Genomic DNA, 20,720 nt, shown 5'->3' on the forward strand with positions numbered 1-20,720 from the left:
ACATACAGTGAGAGATTGGATCTGTTAGGACAATGTTCACAACAGTTTAGAAGAATGAGGGGGACCTCATCAAAACCCAGAACATTTTAACATAATTAGGGTGCAGGAAGGATATTCTCAGTAACCAGTTCAGAACTGTCTCAGTCTGAGAATAATGGGTAGGCCTTTTAGGATTGAGATCAGAAGAAATTTCTTCACCCAGAGAGTAATGAGTTTGTGGAATTCACTGCTCCAGGAAACTGTTAAAACCAAAGTTTAAAATCACACAACACCAGGTTATAGTCCAACAGGTTTAATTGGAAGCACACTAGATTTCGGAGTGACGCTCCTTCATCAGGTGGTTGCTTTCACTCCAAAAGCTAGTGTGTTTCCAATTAAACCTGTTGGACTATAACCTGGTGTTGTATGATTTCTAAATTTGTACATCCCAGTCCAACACTGGCATCTCCAAATCATGTTAAAACCAAAACATGGAACACTTTTAAGAAAGGGAAAGATATAGCTTTTGCGAACAAAGGGATCAAAGGATATGGGGAGAAAACAAGAACAGCACGATCATATTGCATGGCAGAGCAAGCTTGAAGGGTTATTTTTCATGTTTCTATATAAACTGGGCGCAAAAGGAAAAGACCTTAAGATCTGTAAATCAGAGACTTCAATGTTTTGGGACTGAGGCAGATAGATAGTTGATAAGCAAATGGCTAAAAGATTGACGGGTCAGATGGAAATGTGGAATAATCAGATGATCTATGATTTAATTGAAAAGCATAGTCGGCTCGAGTGGCCTACTTCTGCTCCTAATTCGTATCTTCATAGTCAACTGACCCAGTTTAATTTGTATGGCCCAACTACAAAATCAGGCTAACACAGGAAACCAGAAAACAATGGTGAGATTTTAAACTTTCGTATCAGGCGTGGGAAAGAGATATGTATCAATAATAGTAAAGGGGATACGGTATTGAATAACATTTTACAATCCTGTCAATGCTCTCTAATGACCCCCAACTCTAGGACACGCCCTGCCCCAGTCTCGCCCCATTCCTGCCTCAACCCCGCCCCCTCCTGCCCCTGCCAGTCTACGCCCCGCCTCCTCAAGCCCCGCCCCCTTCTATCAAAGCCTCGTTCCCTCCTGTCGCTAGCCGCAGGCACTCCCCACACCGTCATTCTCTGGTTACGTCATAACGCGGCCCACCCCTTTCCACACAGTCCTCGCCCACTGCAAGGCCCCGCCCTGTCTATCAGAGCCCCGTCCTGGCCTAGGCCCCGCCCTCTCCCGTCCCAATTTCCGCCTGCTGCAGGGCAGACCACACTCACTATATGTCCCGCCCTCTCCTGCCAAAGGCCTCGCCCCCTGGCCGCGCCTGGACCCGTCCGCCACAGTGCTCTCAGAATCCATCACGTGAACTCCCACAGGCCCCGCCCGCCGCATTCCAGGCTCCACCTCCCATCCCCGCCGCGCCCCCTTTTCATCCCACCCCACCCCCCCCCCCCAACACGCATGTTGGTCACCTGACTCCAGCCCAGCGGCCGCCATTTTCTGTCGCTCTCTGTAACCTGTAAGGGGGGTAAAAGAGTGCGGAGGCAAGATATCTCATAGTTATCAATGGCTGGTTGGCGCCTTACCTTTCCTTTCCACCGTTAAGTACAGATTTAAGAGACAAAAACTGGCATGTTTCGCAGCATTGGTTGTTGCTGAAGGAGCGACGGGTTTGTGCAGCGCTGAAGAGGTTCCCGGAGAAAGCCGACCCGAAGGAACATGGCTCTGAAAATTGTGAAAGGCAGTATTGACCGAATGTTTGACAAGAATTTGCAGGACCTGGTACGTGGCATCCGGAACCACAAGGAAGATGAGGTGAGCTGGAGCTCTTTTTGCGGTCGCGGTCACCGTCACATCCCTCGCAGACGTGAATGAGGAGTGTTTAAAGAAACACGATAAAAGTAACTGCAAATGAATGCACCCAAGGCCTAGCGATGACAGGAACGGGACAAACCGATCTTTCCCTTCCTCACTTCGGCCCGACGCTTGGAATAGTTCGTTTCCGTCTGGAAGCTGGGCTGTCGGGCGAGTTGCTGCTGTTGTCAGGAACTCCCAAGAATCGGCACCACCTTTATCCTTCTTACCCTGGCATTTAATTTCCTCGCGAAAATGTAAATTCTGTGTTGTAGGAAATGTTGAAAGTTATTTTATTTCGCATTGCCACCCCCTTTCCATTTCTCCTTCAAATGTAACATTTAATTTTGATCAAATTGACAACTGACAGTTCAGGGTCCAACTGTGTTTTGGTCCATCAGCTGATACTTTTGCTCTCACTCTGGCCTGATCGCCAAGCGACATACGTGTTCAAGCTTCTGACTTTGCTGTCACCTAATTGTTTACTTAATGGTGCAAGAAAATGCTTAAGATTTGTTAATACTTGGCATATGTAAATGGAAGATATGCAAGTATTGATGTCGTGATGATTTGCTGTAATTTTAAATTTCTCAAGGCATTTCATTTTGTTTTGACATTGTTGTTCGTTTATGAAAATGGTCATTCACTTTCATTTAGTTGTTAAACCTTTGGTCATTCCAATAGACCTGTGGCTTAATCCTTGTTTGATAATTCTGATACAGTTTTTTTTTGTTTCTTTTAGCTATTGACCAAATTCACTCACTTGCCCACTTTTTATGTTAGACATAATAGTGCTTTTCAAAATAGATGTTTTGTATATAGTGGAAAGTTTGCTCTTCCAACTGAGGTATAGCTGTACTCACTCTGCTATGATAGTTTATATTTCAGTACTAGGTTCAAATGTTTTGTTTTAAGGTAGTGAATGGAACATTAATGATTGAAGTTTTGTGCTACTTGACAAACATATACAGATTTCATCAGATTTTGATTAGTTCACACGTGCTGTTAACTCATCAATTATGTTGAAATATTTAAGCCCTAGTTATTCATTATAAAATGTTGGTTGGATCGCTGATTTAAAGAACTAGTTTCCCTTTGTCTTTTGTCGGTGAATATGTGACATGAGGGGGAAGGGTAAGATGGGTTTAATGGCACATGTTATGTTGGGATGGGGCAGGCTTGTTGGGCCAACTGGTGATTCCCCAGTCCAGGACTGGAGCGCTTAAAATTTGTGGTTGACACTGCATGTTTTGTGAAGGACATTATGTTGTTAGATGTGCCATCGTGCAAATGAAAGCCGTCTGACTATTCAGGTGGGCATTAACATTTCAATAGCACTAATTAGTAAAAGATCAGGGAGTAAATTCTGATGTTCTAGTGATCTTTTCCTCCACGATCATCATCTTAAAAACCAATGTCTAGTCCCTATATTGGCTGTGAGAACATGTATGTAAAACACTTCAAAAATACTTTCACTGTAGCATTGTTTGAATAGTTGTGAAAGGTGTAACAGTGGAAATGTTGATTTTTCTGTTTTAAAGAAATCAGATTGAAACAGTCATACTGCTGCAAGGAAATATTGTTAAGAAAATAATGTCTAAGTTAAAATTGTCAAAAGTAATTTGATCACTTTCAAAAAAAGCTTACGTTGAAATTGCTTTGCATTTTGAGTGGTTATATGCTTTTCAGAAGCAGCACAATCCCAAAATCTGAAATCATCTGCAGTAGGGATTCCAATGACAGCCCTTGAACCTCAGTGTTTTGATTATTTCATTTAAAGTGAAGCTTCTAAATTATGTTTAGTGTGTTTGCTTCATTTGATTAATGTAAGCTATAAGTATTTGGATATGTATTTAAACTTTGTGCAGGTTCCTGAAGTTCCACCCACCCATGGCTCTATGCACCAGAGGAAATTACAAAAAATGGAGAAAGGAAATATCTGTGGAATTGATTTAGGATGGTAGCAAAGGAGAAGCTCAATCTGTCGGGCTGAAATTCTGTGGTTCCACACTTTTCATTCTGCATAATACTGTGTAACATTATTTCATTCATTGTAGAGAGTATGTGATTGCATCATCTGACGTTGGTGATATTGCAAACCATTTAAATTGAATTTACATGACTAAATGTAGCCCACAGATATTGATTATTGACATTTTCTAAGGCTGCAGTTTTGCTTTAACTCTGTTGATGCAAAAGTGCTAATGGCCAGTTTGGTGAATCATATCACCAAATGCATTTTAAATCAAAGTTGTATAATTCTTTCTAATAACTGGAAAGCATGACCTCTGTGTGCTGCACATTAGCTATAGCAATCTTCTCACTGTCATTTAGGAGCAGCCTATCAGTGTTCCATGAAAATGATCAAGCTAGTCGTTTTTTAAGAAACTGCATTGCAGTTAACTAAATGTTTAGAATTTGTTTCACTTCAGAAAGACACCCAAGTGTTGAATGGTGAACTTTAAAGTTGAGGTTGGGGAAACTTCTGTTGTTACACCATCTTTGTCATTTGGAATATTCACGAAAGCATCTTTGGGCACTGGAACTGTTCATGGTCGAGGTTTGGAAGGAATTCTGCTTAAAAAGATTTGTTACTAACTTGTGACTTGCAGTTTTGACATTGCAAGCCAAAGAAATCGTTGCCTTACTTAATGATTTACTGTTCTTGTGCCTAAACTAGGAAACATTTTTCATAAATGTGGTGACTTGATTAATTCAGAACTCAGTTTTCATTTATGAAAGCAAATCTTGTGTCCTTGTGAGGTGAATTTCCATATCGGTTGTAATTTTAGAAGTTAATATGTACCTTTAGACATGAAGTCTTCAGTTTTGTATTATAATCCTAGCTGATAGTAATACCGCTCAGGTCAGGTTCAAGAATCAAGCCTGGTTTGGTAGATCATATGGTTGTTGCGGTTGGTAAGCATGGTTGTTAGTCCCCAGGAGTTCAGTTGGCTGGACAACTGGATTATTGTACAAAGGAATGCCAACAGTGAGGGTTCGATTGTGACTGGAGATGAGGCTATCGTGAAAGACTCTTCTCAACTTCTCCCTGTTACCTGTGGCGAGGTGACTGTCTCTGTAATGAGTCAGTCGTCTCTCTACGGTCAGGTAAGACGATGGTAAATGTACCTTTTACCTTTTTTTTGTCACTGAAATATTCTCACATGAGGCTGCAAGTGTTCTTTAGCAACAGAATATGACTTCATGACACATTAAATAAGCAGAGCTATGTAAGAAAAATGTTAACACAAATCTTAAAACAAACTTAATTGCTGCTTTACGGTTTTCTTCCTTTGGACTGCTGAAATAATTTTCTTTAAAAGACTCCTTTTGAGTCTGCTAGTTCGAACCCTACTCCATTCCAATGGCCTAAACATCTGTCCAGAAACCACTGCCAAGGTGTTTAGTTCCCCTGAACTAGTTTAAACAAAACACTGAACAGTCGTCCTGCTAAGAGAAAGTCTGTTTTCCAAATGAGCCCTGGGTTCATACAAACTGAGCCTTTGAGCCTTCTGTTGAGAACTTAAATCTAATATCTACTTAGAATAAATGTTTCAAGACAATTAATTTATCTGTCATAAACCCAGGTGTACAAATATTTGTAAATGGATTAACATTTGGTGGGAATAAATCAGGCATATGCTGCAGTCATAGAAATGGACATACTTTGGCTATAGTCCATATTACATTTTTAACTTTGAAAACAAAATGTTCATGCAATGGTCAAAAATCCATTTTTCTCTTTTAAATCTAAATCCCTAAAACAGGAATAATATGCACATTTATGAAAGTTGACAGGGTTGTAGGGGCTGTTGCCTGTGTATCCTTTCTTCAGTGCTGAAAGCAGTTTGATTTTGCCGTGTAACTCTAGACCCATTATGTTTGTGTGTTGTTCCAGAGTGACTGACTTGCACAAAGCAACTTTTGGGATTTTGTTGCCTTCATCTGGGGAAGTGAAAGTGTAAGAAATGGTGGTCAGTTTGCTGTGCATTTCAGCACATTGAGCGTGTGTGTCGGTTTGTGAAATAAATAATTTTTGTGCATTATTTGGAAACATGTTTGTATTTTAGTAGTTATGGCATGTTTCGTTGGCATTGATATCAAATTATTGTGATGATGTTCAGAATTGCAATCAGTCGTAGCAATTTGTCCATTCTTGGTTTTGTTTTCAAGGTATACTTGTAGAGTTTAAAAATATTTATTGCTGAGCGAAGAACGCATGGTAATTTGAATGCATTATATTTATCAACACAGCATATTTTCCTCTGGTAGGAAATATTGCATTCTAAGTATCTGACCAAGAGTTGTATTCAAATCAAATCAGTGAATAAACATAACAATATTCTTGTGTACTATGCATTTTTATTGTAAAATACAAGCCTGAAGGAGAGACACTTCAATTTTAATCATGAGAATTAGCAACCATTGAAAGCATGGGAAGATGAACTTTTGTACCAACATCTATGTGGAGGTGAAATTGTCCTATTTTTATAGGACAATTCATTAACTTTGTGCCACTGGTCAAAAACAAAAAAACATTTTTGCCTGGTGCATAATTAATAGCAAGTTTGTTCGTATTATGTGACCAGAAGCGTTTAGAAAACAGATATGCTAAATTCCAGAAGGGAATTTCAATGAGATGACTCATTCTTCTGATAGCATAAAAATAGCAAGTGCTTTTTACAGATATTTATTGACAGTGATATTAATATCTGAATCTTATGCATGCTTTTATGTGCCATTACAGATTGAGATGTAGGAAAATATTCAAATCTAGCTTTGAGAATATCAGGCTTTAACAGATACAGAAAATAGCATTGCAAAGTCTGGTTTTGAATTTTTGTTTAAATATTTGTTGCTAGTAGAAATGACTTAATCTCTTGGATATTTTGACATTTTAGGACATGACCTTAACTTTCCCTATCACACCAAAGATTCATGTCCTGTCTCATCACTTTTTTGATGGTCTATTCTCTCAGCTTTGTGCATGCCATTGCCTTGTCCCTGCAACCAAGTTTTGAAGTTGAACATTACAGGGCATCTTTAAGGCTAAAACATGTCAAATAAGGGCAAACTGGAAAGGGAAATGAAGATAACATTTTAATATATTTTGTGTTTATTGCTAATCATTTGTGGCATTCATGTCCTTTCACTTATAATTGTGAAGAGCTTATTGCAAATTATTACCAATTCTCAGCTGCACCTCGTGTTGCTGTTATTCAAACATGAAACCTGTACAGAATTATGTTCAAATTTCAACGGCCGTTTGGTTCAACTGATCAATGACTGTATTTGTTTTCCAGTTGAGCAGTTGGTTTTCATTTCTCCCGTTGAAAGATTTAGTTGTAATATTAAGGATATGGACAGTTTTCATCTTGGGTGAAAATTAAACTTAAAGCATTCCATAATTTAAGCTTCCAATTTCTTTAGAAGATAAAAGTTTGTTATGCAACCCATTAGTATTTTTTTCTTTAAACTAATAGTGGCACAAGATTTTTTTTATAAAAACTGTTACTGTTGGTTGCAGTTTTGAACTTCAGTCTGCAGCAAGAGATAGTCAGCGTAATGATAAATAACTGGCACTGAGGAACTGAAATATTTGGACCACTTAGTACACATCAGATGTTTTGCTTCAGAGAGAGGCAAGACTGAATATCAGATATCTGATTTAGACTATGAAGTATCTAATCATGTGCCCATCCATTGGAAATGTGAACTGATGAATAAAGGAAAAGGTGCCATTCTTCTGCCTAGGTTAGGTAGCTTCTGGCTGTGGAGCTAAGACTCAAAATTACAGGCACATAGTTTGACTGAACTTTCCTGATGCAGTGCATTGACAATTGTAGCACAAAAAAAAGTCACTTTCTCCACTGGTTCAGCATTCACAAATGACTAGCTCTGGTTCATTCCCACAGCTTAATTGAAATGTCATTAATTTTTTTTTACATCCAATAGTACTAGAGCAATCTACCTGCACAGAAGTAATTCAACTATATTTCTAGTGACACTCTGCTCACTGAGCTGATTTCCCTTAAAATGTAGTTTGTAGAACTTGATTGAACTTCACTAGAACTACAAATTGGGAGAGGTTATTTTAGTATTACTTCATGCTGCTGTACAATAATAATTCTTACAAATGCCCTGTAAAATGCTGAAAGCTTAAAATTTCACTGTTATAAAAACTTCTCATAATTCCATTGTAAGCATAGGATCCTTCCACTGCAATGCTACTTACTTGATCAAGGGTAGAAGATTAAGTACACTGCAGCCAAATCTTTGTTAATAGATACTTGAGTGAAAAACAACAAGTTACTATTATGCATTGTCATAGTAAAAGCTAATGTAGTGACTGGACAATCTAGCAGTGTCCATTAACAAACTTGATGTAATTATCCCTGTCTATTACTGTGTTGGTCTGTTTGTGCATTCTGATAATGTATTTAAGTGTTGTTAACAAACCAATTATTGTGTGGGACATAATTATAATGGTAAAGTAAGCAAGACTGTCATAATTTTTCACCATCTATTTATTCTATAGACAAGGCCATCGTAGGTTTTACTAGTTTCCAGTGATAACTCCAAGGGAGTTTCTAAAATAGTTGAGTCTGTTTTAGTTTTGGGAAGGATAATTCTTCAATGTGTTTAACTCGATTTGAATGGAGGCCACTCTTCAAAAGAATGAATGTTGAAATTAATTTTGAGAAAGTTTTGAGCGAGCTGCAACTTAGTAGACACAACTAAACTCTCTTTAATTCTAAGAAAATAATTAAAAATAAAGAAATGTTACCTTGTGGCAACTCAATTAAATACTAACTAACAGGAAATAGTTTGATCAGGTTATTTAATGAGGAAATAGGCACATCCTGATTTCTCAGAACTGAATTTCTTACAAATTTGTGGCTTTTACACATCTGTTCATTTTTCTTTGGGGCAAGGGAGAATTGGTCAGATCATCAAAGCCATTGAAAGAAGTAAGACCTGATGTAATACAGATCTCTTCTCGCTTCAGCACACGTTTCTTTTTGTTTTCAGATGGAGAGAATATATATTTAATACTACTTGTCACCTTCCACATGAAGCTGTTCCAAACCTGTAATGCCCTATACGTTGAACTCGAGTTTGAATAAGCTTCATTGTTGGCTTCCCATCTCCCAAAAGCTCAAATACAAAACTTCTCATTCATACCACCCCCACCCCACTTGCCTAGCTCTCCTCTGCCTTTATTGGTGGCTTGTCAGGTGCCTGGAATACTTAGATTCAACCCTTCAGTCATCTCCTTCCTTGAAACCTAAAACCAAAAACTGTTGATGGCTGAAGATTGAAAACACAAACAGAAATTGCTGGAAGAAACTCCAAATCTGGCAGCATCTGTGGAGAGAAAGTAGACTTAATGTTACAGGTCCAGAGACCCTTCTAAAGAACTGAACCAATATGAATATTGATTTTTATTTTAAAAATTGCTCAAAGCTAAATCAGGATGGGTGCAGCTGTTGTCATGGGCATGCCCTCTGTTGTTTGATTAGGATGGGACTTTAATGCACTGAAATCCATCTTGAGCAAATAGTAAAGGAGATTTTCATTGGTCACTGAGTAATTGCCCAGACAAGCGGTTACAGTTTTTAATTGGACATTTTCAAACCTCTTAATAAAATGGATTTTACTAACTTGTTTTAGAAATCTTTTATTAAAGAATTCCTTTCTTTATTGTAAATTCTTGCTGTTAATCCAGTCTCTAAAATTTAGAGTTAAATACAGGCATTGAAATGTCCACCAAAGAGTGTAAATTTATTGTAAGCTAATACAAAATGATAGAGATTAGAGGTCTCTCTTTGTGGTTAAAAGGAGATAGATACCGATCTCTATGGGCTTTACAAATGACTCAGCTTTGTTGCATGTTGTCACTCACACTTATGCTTAGGAAATCTGTTTGTTTGAAATTTAAGACTAATGTTAAACAGAAGTTTCAAACTGACCAAGATTTGGATGAAAAGTCTTAGCTCAACTCTTCTTAGATTTTTATTAAATGGTGCTAGATAAGGTGTGATATATCAGTGGTGAGCAATGGCACATTCAGGATTTAATACAATGCAGCAAGATTCTTGATATTAAAGTGAAAACCTGTAACACAGTAGTCAGCGACTTTCTTTAATCAAATTTGACTTGAAGCAGATATATCTTGAGTATTGTACATGTGTTTCCACGCGGCAACTTCTGGTCAAGGCAGGAGTTGTAGAATTTCCTTTTTCTTTAATTTTCTCCCTTTATTTTCATTTAAAAGCTGGCAAAATTCCAATGAAAAAGTCCTAAAAACTTCATTGATGAAGGAAATTATCTGTTGTCCGAAAGCTTTGAAAGAAAGATAAGTATCAGAGTAATATGTCTGGGGAAAATTTAATGATTTCATAGGAGGAAATTGGATTCTTCTTGTTGCCAGTGCGTTTTTATTTGTATCAAGTTTTGCAGTAGTTGATTACATTTTTAAATTGACAGTCGCCTTGAAGTTTTGTTTTTCCCTTGGCATTGGCACCTTTTAAAATCTGTTTTCTTAGCTTTTTTTATTTAGTCATGGGATGTTGGCATTGATTCAGTCAGCATTTACTGTCTATCTCCATTTACCCAGAGTCAACTCCACTGCTGTGGGCCGGGAGTCACATGTAGGTCAGACCAGGTAAGGACCGCAGTCTGCTTCATGGAACAGTATGAGTGAACCAGGTGGGTTTTTCAGATGAGCAATAATGGTTTCCTGGTGGTCATTAGGTGGCTCTTAATTCCACCATCTGCCAGAACAATACCGCTGAACCATTGCTACCTCTACATTTGGATTGTACATCCATCCATTCATTCTTGAAGTTGTATATGTAAACAGGTTATTGTCCCTGTTAAGTCACTACATGGTAACATACTTAGAATTCTACTGTTAAGGAATGTTCAGGGGAAATTGGAATCTTCAAATATTATGGCATGTTGCTTCTATGTTATATAGACCTTGGGTTCTTCACATTGGAAACTGAACTTGTGCTTATACCATACAAAGTAGGAAGTTAATGAAAAGCCTCCACAAATTTACTTCAGTATTTCTGGGTTGGTTTGTTTTTAAAAGGACTGAGATATGGAACCTTGTATTTGGAGCGGAGAAAAGAAACTGCATATTGTTCAGTTATTAACAAGTTTTAAATGTAGAGGGAATTCAAGGTTCATGTTAAGTTGAAGCAAATTGCATTTCAGAATTTCGTATTATAGAGGAAAGGAAATCAAATATTTTTAAACCTCAAAATCAAATTGTTTTAATTGATACAAACTTGTTGAAAGTCTTCGTCCTTTCACCTGTCCATGGATTTAATAGACTGGAATTGTGAACTGAATCAATTGACTGGCTGTTAGCAACTTGGAAGGAATTACTCAAATATATGTAGGGCTCTGAAATCAAGTCAAGCATAGTTATTTAGCTTATTCCAAGAATTCTTTGGCCAAATTTGCCTTGTTTAATATTTTACTGAACTGCTTTTAAAAATTGAAGTGTAACATTAAAAGTTGAACTTGAGTAGCATGAAATGCCTCCCTGTAAAGTTTCCTTGCATAAGTAGCATTTTAATGTGAAGTGAAAATAAGCAAAAGGGTAATATTGAGGTTCATTGGAAAACTTGAGTTCTGTTTAGTTTTTGTGTCGATCAACAATTCTTCAAGACAACTTAGTTTGTCAACACTCAACAGTGTTAATGCAAACAAGAAAACAAATTAACATTTAATGTGTCAAAAGTCCACCCCCCCCTGCTGAGTGTGTGTCTCCACCCTCCCCTGCTCTCTGTCTGTCAGATGTATTGCTTCCCCCCCCCCCACCTCCCCGGTCTGTCTGTGTGTGCCTCTCCTCTCCTTATCAAACTAGTGTGTTAGGTTAGCAGCAGTTAGCTGTACTGCTGAACAATAAAACTTCGAACACAACATCCTCTCAATGTGGTTTAGCATAAAAGTGTTATGTTCTGTAATGCAATTAATAGTTTTAATCGTGTTTATCATTATCAAATACTTTGTTTTTGAGAATGGTTAATTATTTTGCCATTGTTTGAGTTACCATACATGTCTGAAATCTGACCCATCTTCCATGTGATATAATGTCATGGGCTGTTTGCACTATGCCTCTGAATTTCACAAGGTTTGAAGTACCATGGTTACACCATGGAGGCTGACACACGATCTACTTTGTTGTCTTTACTTGTGCTAATGTTACTGTCGTATCAAATTCCTTTGGTGACTTTTTAAGTAAGATCGAGCCTAATGCTGAAAGTAGGCTTTTGGTTTCAGCATCAACCAATCAACATAAATATTTCCAACTTCCAAAAACCAAGAGGAAAATAAAATTATTTGCTTCACTCGCTTGAGCTGGAGTGAATGTTAATGGGTTAGTGTTCTTGCAGGACTTTGGTAGTGGTGTTTGTGTTAGCATTTACTTGAGCTATCTATTCAAAGTATATGTACCGACTTGTCTAGCCTGTGAATCGCTGTGGTGGAGCTCACGTGGATAATGGTTTTGAAACTTATTACATTTATTTTCCCTTGAGGTTAAAATATTTGGGTGAGTACCAAGAATAATAGCTATTTCTAAGGCTCAAATTGAAGTTTTGGTTTCATTTCTTTGCTTGATTTTCCTTTGTTGTTGTATATTTATTGGTATCAAACTGTTAATCATGTGAGATATTGTTTCAAGTTATCTTCACTAACTCAGCAGTTCACTATATTCATTAACACTAGGTCCCTGTTCATTGATTTACAACCCTTTACTAACCCGTAGTTCACTATAACCATGGTTTCGTTGATTCAGTTACAAAACCTATTTTGTAGTAAAGTCCTCTATTACAGTTTAGACTAAAGTTAAAATATCCCTTTCATCTTGCACCCTTATCAGGCCTATTTCTACATTTGATGTGGAGGAGCTGGTGTTAGACTGGGGTGGGCAAAGTTAAAAATCTCACCTCAGGTTATAGTCCAACAGGTTTAATTGGAAACAGTTTTTGGAGGGCTGCTTCAGGTGGTTGTGGAGCAGGTCCATAAGATAGAATTTATAGCAGAAGACTGCAACGTCATACAACTGAAATGATATGTTGGACAAACCTAGTTTGCTGTTAACTCTTTCATCTTTTAGAATGGGGTGCAAGTTTCGGTTCATTAATATGTAAGTCCGAGAACTACTTTCAGTCACATTCTTGAGATAACTTAAGGTTTTATTAAAGAGAAAGTGACATATCAGCTCAGACGATGTGTTAAAGGTGTGCGGTCAGAGTCTATCTGTATCCCAATCTTGAGTCAGACTGGTATCCAAAGAATGAAGTTATAAAATATCACATGGACTGACTGCCTGCAGATTGTGTTTTTTTTTGAGCAAAATAGAATGTAATTCTGCAAATGCACATTCAGCCCCATAGTCCTATGTGTGTTTGTGTGTGCGCATGCTTGGTAAAGTGTCCATGACTGAGTGTGTGTGAGAGAGAGAAAGAGAGGGGGGGGGTGGAAAAGAGCAGTGTAGTGGGGTCACCTATAGTGTGACATGAACCCAAGCTCCTGGTTAAGGCCATCCTCGTGGGTACTGAAATTGGCTGTCAGCCTCTGCTTGGTTGCTCTGCGTTGCTGCATATCCTGACCTCTGCTTTGGAGGGTGGTCACCCAAAGATCCAAGCCCATATGTCCCTGACCACTGAAGTGTTCTCTGACTAGGAGGGGACACCCCTGTCTGGCGATTGTTGTGCAGTGTCCATTTCAGTGTTGTTGTAGCATTGGTTGATCTCGTCAATGTATCATGCCTTGGGCAATCCTTGCCTGCAGCATGTAAGAAAAACAATGTCAACTGAGTCACATGAGTGCCTGCCACATACATGGTGGGTAGTGTCCTCATGTGTAATGGTAGCATCCATGTTGCCACTCTTGACACATTTTGCAGTGGCTGACATAGCTGTAGAGTGTTGTGGGCAATGTTGGCATAGAGATGTACAGTACAGAAACAGACCCTTCAGTCCAACTCATCCATGCTGACCAAATAACCCAACCTAATCTAGTCCCACCTGCCACCCCCTGGCCCCCATCCCTCCAAACCCTTCCTATTCATATACCCATCCAGATGCCTTTTAAATGTTGCAATTGTACCAGCCTACACCACTTCCTCTAGCAACCCATTCCATGCATGCACCACCCTCTGCATGAAAAAGTTGTCCCTTCGGTCTCTTATATCTTTCCCCTCTCATCCTAAACCTATGTCTTCTAGTTCTGGACTCCCTGACCCCAGGTAAAAGACTTTGTCTATTTATCCTATCCATGCCCCTGATGATTTTATAAACCTCTGCGGTCACCCCTCAGCCTTCGCTCCAGGGAAAACAGCCCCAGCCTGTTCAGCCTCCCCCAACTGCTCAACTCCTCCAATCCTGGCAACATCCTTGTAAATCTTTTCTGAACCCTTTCAAATTTCACCACATCTTTCCGATATGAAGGAGACCAGAATTGTGCACACAATATTCCAACATTGCCTAACCAATGTCCTATACACCACAACATGACCTCCCAACTCCTGTACTCAGTATTCTGACCAATAAAGGAAAGCATACCAAACTCCACCTTGGCTATCCTATCTACCTGTGACTCCACTTTTGAGGAGCGATGAACCTGCACTCCAAGGTTCCTTTGTTCAGCAACACTCCCTAGGACCTTACCATTAAGTTATAAATCCTGCTAAGATTTGCTTGTCCAAAATGCAGCATCTCGCATTTATCTAAACTCCATCTGCCACTCCTCAGCCTATTGGCTCATCTGATCAAGATTCCATGTAATCTGAGATAACCTTCTTTACTGTCCACTACACCTGCAATTGTGGTGTCACCTGCAAACCTACTTAACTGTACCTCTTACATACAAATCATTTATATAAATGGTGAAAAATAGTGGACCCAGCACTGATCCTTGAGGCACTCCACTTGTCACAGGCCTCTAGTCTAAAAAACAACCCTACAACATCATCCTCTATCTTCTACCTTTTGAATCTGTATCCAATTGGCTAGTTCTCCCTGTATTTCATTAGACCTAACCTTGCCAACCAGTTTCCCATGGGGAACCTTGTCGAATGCCTTGTTGAAGTCCATATAGATCATAGCTACCGCTCTGCCCTCATCAATCCTCTTTGCTTCTTCAAAAAAGTCAATCAAGTTTGTGAGACATGATTTCCTATGCACAAAGCCATGTTGACTATGCCTAATCAATCCTTGCCTTTCCAAATACATGTACATCTTGTCCCTCAGGATTCCCTGCAACAATGTGCGTTCACCGGTCTATAGTTCCCTGGCTTGTCCTTACCACCTTGCTTAAATATTGGCACTGCGTTAGCTAACATCCAGGCTCCCAAGCACTGAGGATGTCACCTAGACAGGGGACGAAACGTTTGCAAGACAAATTCCCAGCTCGGCGAACAGAACCACAATAACCTCCAGTCTTCTAGCACCTCACCTGTAACTATCAATGCTACAAATAACTCAGCAAGGGGCCCAACAATCACTTGCCTAGCTTTCCACAGAATCCTAGGATACACCTGATCAGACCCATCTGATTTATCCACTTTTATGCATTTCAAGACATCCAACAATTCCTTCCTTCTCTGGAATATGGACCGAAGGCTGGGCAGTTGGTTATGAATAGTGGTCTGATTAAGGTTTGGCGGTTGTTTCGAGGTGGGAAGTGGAGATGTAGGGAAGGTCTTGGCAAGGTGCTCATCCTTATCGATAATGTGTTGCAGGCTGTGAAGAGCATTGTGTTTACTGTCGTCCCCATATTTTGCTCAAAAGCCACAGTCTGCATGCTGTCAATCCATGTAATATTTTATAAATTCTACTTTGGAAATAGAGCCAGTTTGACTCAAGATTATGATACAGATCCTCCTCACGCCTTTAAATGCATTGTTTGAGCTGAGATGTCACCTTTTTTTATAAAAGATCAAGGTATCTTGAGAATGTCACTTAAAAGAAATTCTGGGATTTACGTACTAATTAACCGAAATGTGCAACCCATTTTAAAAGATGAAAGATTTAATCGCAATCTAGGTTTATTTAACATGGCATTTCAGTTGCATCTCACTAATATTTTGTGATAAATTATCTTATGGTCCTGCTCCCCAGTTACCTGATGAGGGAGCAGTGCTCTGAAAGCTAGTGCTTCCAAAAAAGACTGTTGGACTAAACCTGGTGTTATGTTATTTTCAACTATTTCTACATCAAAAGCTGCCTCTGAATAGCTGTCAATATGGTAAACCATACCATCCCCATCAAGTTTGCTTGAAAGATTATAATATTGATAAGCCATCACCAACTGTGTCTTGACCGTGAATAGATTCCAGAAAACCAAACATTTTCCTCCAGTAATATGTATTTGTTAAATACCTTTTTATTGGGCCATTACGCCTTAGGAAACTAGCTGTCAAAACAGCGCTTAGGTGTAATTGAGTGAAACTCACCAGTAAATCCTAAACAAATCTCTCAACCCAGCTGTGGTAATCTGTTTAATATGCTTTATTCTTTAATTTGAAAATTGTACCTGTATTTTCATTAGTTAAAAAAATCTCACAACCAGGTTTAGTCCAACAAGTTTATGGGGAAATACTCGCTTTTGGAGCACTGTTCCTTCGTCAGGAAGCTGGCAGGGCTATGATCCTGCCCCTTTAGCTACCTGACAAAAGAGCAGCGCTTCGTAAGGTCGTACTTGCAAATAAACCTGTTGGACTAAACCTGGTTTTGTGATTTTTAACTTTGACCAAGCCAGTCCAACACTGGCACCACCTCATCATAATTTAGAGCATATCGGCCTAGCATTTTTACTAAAATTTACTAACTTAAAAGACAAAAGGACGAACATTTAATGATGCAAGCAGATCAAACAGATCACCTTAATCCTGTCATGAGTAGCACCCAGCATTTTAGAATATGTTTTAACCCATCTCCTCTCTGCCAGGGCAGAAGCCCCTCAAACCTTTATGTATTACAGATAAAACAATATAACAACTCAGGAAATTTTAATATATGTAACAACTATGTATACAAGGGATAGTGTAAGAACAGTATTTCGTAATTCTATTGCCGCCTCGAACTTGCACTGCTGAATGAAGGAGGCAATTTTCGCCATGCATTATACAGGTCACTCAACTTAAAATTTGTATATTTTCAAGGTTCTAACTTGCTGATAGCCAAACATCAGATGGTAGTAATCTAACCGTTGCTATGGAAAAGATGTTTCAAGTGTTTGATTGGGCAGACTCAAACTGGCACTCGGTGCTTCCATAACAAGTTTCAAGTATTGTAACTTGTAGCAGGGTGAGTGCACCCTACCGATGGGCCAGGAGACCAGGGGTCAAGTCCCACCTACTCCAGAGACTGATTAAATTAGATTTGATTCCCTACAGTGTGGAAACAGGCCCTTTGGCCCAACCAGTCCACGCCGACCCTCCAAAGAGTAACCCACCCATACCCATTTCCCTCTAATGCACCTAACACTATGGGCAATCTAGCATGGCCAAGTCACCTGACCTGCACATCATTGGACTGTAGGAGGAAACTGGATGAAATCCACGCAGAATGTGCGAACTCCATGCAGACAGTCGCCCGAGGCTGGAATTAAACCTGGGACCCTGGTGCTGTGAGGCAGCATTGATGACCATTGAGTCACCATGCCGCCGTTACTAAACTATTCTAAATTAGAAAATATCTGCTCTTGGTGCGGCTGTTGCAGGATGGATATGCAGCTGGGTTTGCTTCAGTTTAATGAAGTGTGAAAATTTGGGTCAATGTGCTTAAGTTCAATAATGCTTTTGAAATCAATGCTACCTGCTCTGGAGAGCTCAAGGAAAGCTATGTAAATCATTTGTTTTTTTTAAATTCAATAGTTCATGGAACATACGATTGGTTCCTGTGAAGTGAAGGATGGTCATGTGGTTTCATGTATGTTATAAACCTCTATAGCCCTCAGCCTCTGTGACACTGTAGGAAAAATAGCCCAGCCTCTCCCGATAGCTTAAACCCTCCAACATTGGCAATTTGGTTATCAATCTTTTCTGAACCCTTTCAAGTTTACATCATCCTTCCTGTAGCAGGAAGCCCAGAATTGCATGCACTCTTCCAATGGTGGCCTGACCAATGTCCTTGCTGCAGGAGTCGAACGGCACAAAGGCTAACAACCAGAAGCATTTGGGCAGTATGTAAAGTGCCTATTTGTTTAGAAAGATAATGTCAGAAGCAGCAGAAGTACTGTTCAGAGGCATCTCCAAATCAGTTTGGACTGAATTTCTGAGTGGCTTAAAGTCAGCAAGGGAAAATCTCTGAAAAGTCAAGGCTGTTGAAGAGGATTTAAGACTTCTGTGGTAAGAATCAAATGAGCAGTGTTGCAATTTCAAAGCCTCAGGCCGAGACATAAACAATGGCAGGTGCGTTTCGGTGAATGTAAAACTTTGCTAGTAGAAATCCGTTACAGTCAAGCCAACTAAACTGGCATTTAAGTTGGAGACAGGGTGACTCTTCTGTGGTTTGAATGTCTTTTGTGTTCTTTTTAAGGGTGAAAGGGTTTTTGTTTGATATTTGTAACAAATTTAGTTTCAGAATTTGTATTGTGTACCTTATCCTTTTTTTTTGTAATGCAGAGTTGTTTATGTATATTGACACCCTTTTTGTGAACATCTTCAGTGACTGAAGACCATAAGTTTATTTTAGTTTTGTTATCAAGCTAATGTCAGTTTAGGATCTGACTTGTATGATATTACCATCAGAATCACTTCTTAAAAATAGTTTGCAAACGACTTAGTGATACCTGAGTGTTCTTGGTGGGCAGTGCAGGTTTTGTGACACTGCTGTTTGTCTTCTCCCTCCAATCTGTTTGTACTTCCCTCCTACCCCTCCCTCCCCACACTTCATTTCAAGTATTGGATCAGCTGTTAACTGTTGCAACTACACAGTAACATTTGCACAAGACTTGCAGAACATCGAGTCAAAAAATCTGACAGCAAGAGTGGTCTTTTCTTAAATTTGAACCTGTTTTTCTAATCAACCTGTTCAGATGTTAGCATACAGCTCTGGAGCAGGTAGGTCTTGAACCTGGGCATTCTGTTCCAGGAGCAGAAATGCTATCACTGCACCACAAAAGGGCACCCTGAAAAATCTTGAAATGCAGTGCTAAATGGATGATGTCGCAATATTCTGATCATTATAATTAGATCTTTGAATATTTAAACACTAATTCAAAATTTTCAGTTTGGAAGCACTTAATATTTATACCGAAACGTAATAAAATGTATTGTAGAATTACTAAACCAACTGATTTTTTAAAAAAAATCTATGTTCAAAGTCAGACAGCACGAAAACAGACACTTGGCTTCAACTTGTCCATGCTGACTAAGTTTCCCAAACTGAACTAGTCCCATTTGCCTGCATTTGGCCCCATATCCCTCTGAACCTTTCCTATTCATGTACCTGTCCAAATGTCTTTTGACATGTTATAACTGTACCTGCATCTACCACTTCTTTAGCAGTTCATTGCACTTATGAAGTACACTCTGGAAAAGTTGCCCCTGTGTCTTTTTTAAATCTTTCTCCTCTCATCTTGAAAATATGCTCCCTAGTTTTAAACACCACCACCACCCCAGGGAAAAGACCTTTGCTATTCACCTTAGCTGTTCAATGAAATAATTAGTGTACCATCTCACCAATCATACGTAAAATGAGTGTTGAAAATAACAAATTAAATGAATTTTGACAGACAGTAGTCAAGAGGAGTTAACTTATCATTTAGACAAGGGGTTGAATTTGGGTCTTTGCTCACACATTTGGCCTAGCTACTCACAAGTAAATGCAGTGAATTTTATTGGAAACGTAATATTGTGTTAATGTCATCCAGTTATCTTTGTGCAAATAAGCCAGCAAGCTGAAGCATTTGGAGATACAGTGAGAGTTAGAAATCTTCAAAGTGTGCTCTTGTATATGAAAAGGTTGTGACCGCATCATCTGCTTCACACATATGGCCATAATTATCTCATTTCCACCACCGCCGCCCCCCACGTCCTTGGCAAAATCCTAACATCTCTCAACATAACTGACAAATGCATACCATGTATAATTGGATCACAAATGTTACTGCAATTTCATTACTAAAGTATCATGTTTTAAAACTGTTCCCTTATAGATACTTCTGTTAAATACAGTTGGTTCCCTTATTTTAGCAATGGAAGAGGGTGGTGTTTGGGAAATCAATCCAGATAATTAATCCTTGTTGTTTGCTTCCATGACATTCAAGTCACTTTAGAGTACAAATCTCTGTGAGCTCAGCAAGCTATGATAAAATGTAGTTGACTTGTTCAAGGTGAATTGCTAACCCTTCCATTCCCATAGTGAGGCAGTCCCTGAACTCAGTGCTACTAACAATGAAAGAATATTTGTAGACATACCTGTGAGCATAATACCAGAAGAAACTGGGCCCTTAACCATGAAAACGTTGTGACATCACCATGCTGCTTTCTAGTCATCTGCCTTATTCTTCAAAAGCATAAAACTAAATGCAGTCATCAAAACAGATGCTGCATGAAGACAATAACCCTCCAGCCTGTATGGAGTAGATATGTGGGAACTGTCTTGCTAAATCCAGCGACATAACCCAACCAAATTCACTCAAATTCATCATGTGAAAAAGCATCAGAACTTTGTGTACAAATACAACTTTAAAACGTGGGAGCTAACTGACATTATTCAACCATAGACCCAGGTTCAAGGCCTACTTATTCCAGAGCTGTCATTGGATGTCTAAATAGGCTGATTAAAAATATTTG

The 20,720-nt window shown here is 39.0% G+C and overlaps 1 protein-coding gene across 2 annotated transcripts in view; it reads left to right on the top strand.

Moving 5' to 3' along the window:
* Window positions 1-1,497: 1,497 nt before the first annotated feature.
* Window positions 1,498-20,720, top strand: part of ap3d1 (adaptor related protein complex 3 subunit delta 1) — a 92,144-nt gene continuing 72,921 nt past the window's right edge. Inside the window, exon 1 of one of the 2 annotated variants that reach the window (XM_072594109.1) lies at window positions 1,498-1,852. In XM_072594109.1, the coding sequence (XP_072450210.1) occupies window positions 1,757-1,852 (96 nt within the window). In that variant the 5' untranslated portion in view covers window positions 1,498-1,756. The remainder of the gene's footprint in view (window positions 1,853-20,720) is intronic. The other variant, XM_072594110.1, reaches the window with a different exon arrangement.

Source organism: Chiloscyllium punctatum, chromosome 24 (genome assembly GCF_047496795.1).
Source record: "Chiloscyllium punctatum isolate Juve2018m chromosome 24, sChiPun1.3, whole genome shotgun sequence".
Lineage (NCBI taxonomy): Eukaryota > Metazoa > Chordata > Chondrichthyes > Orectolobiformes > Hemiscylliidae > Chiloscyllium > Chiloscyllium punctatum.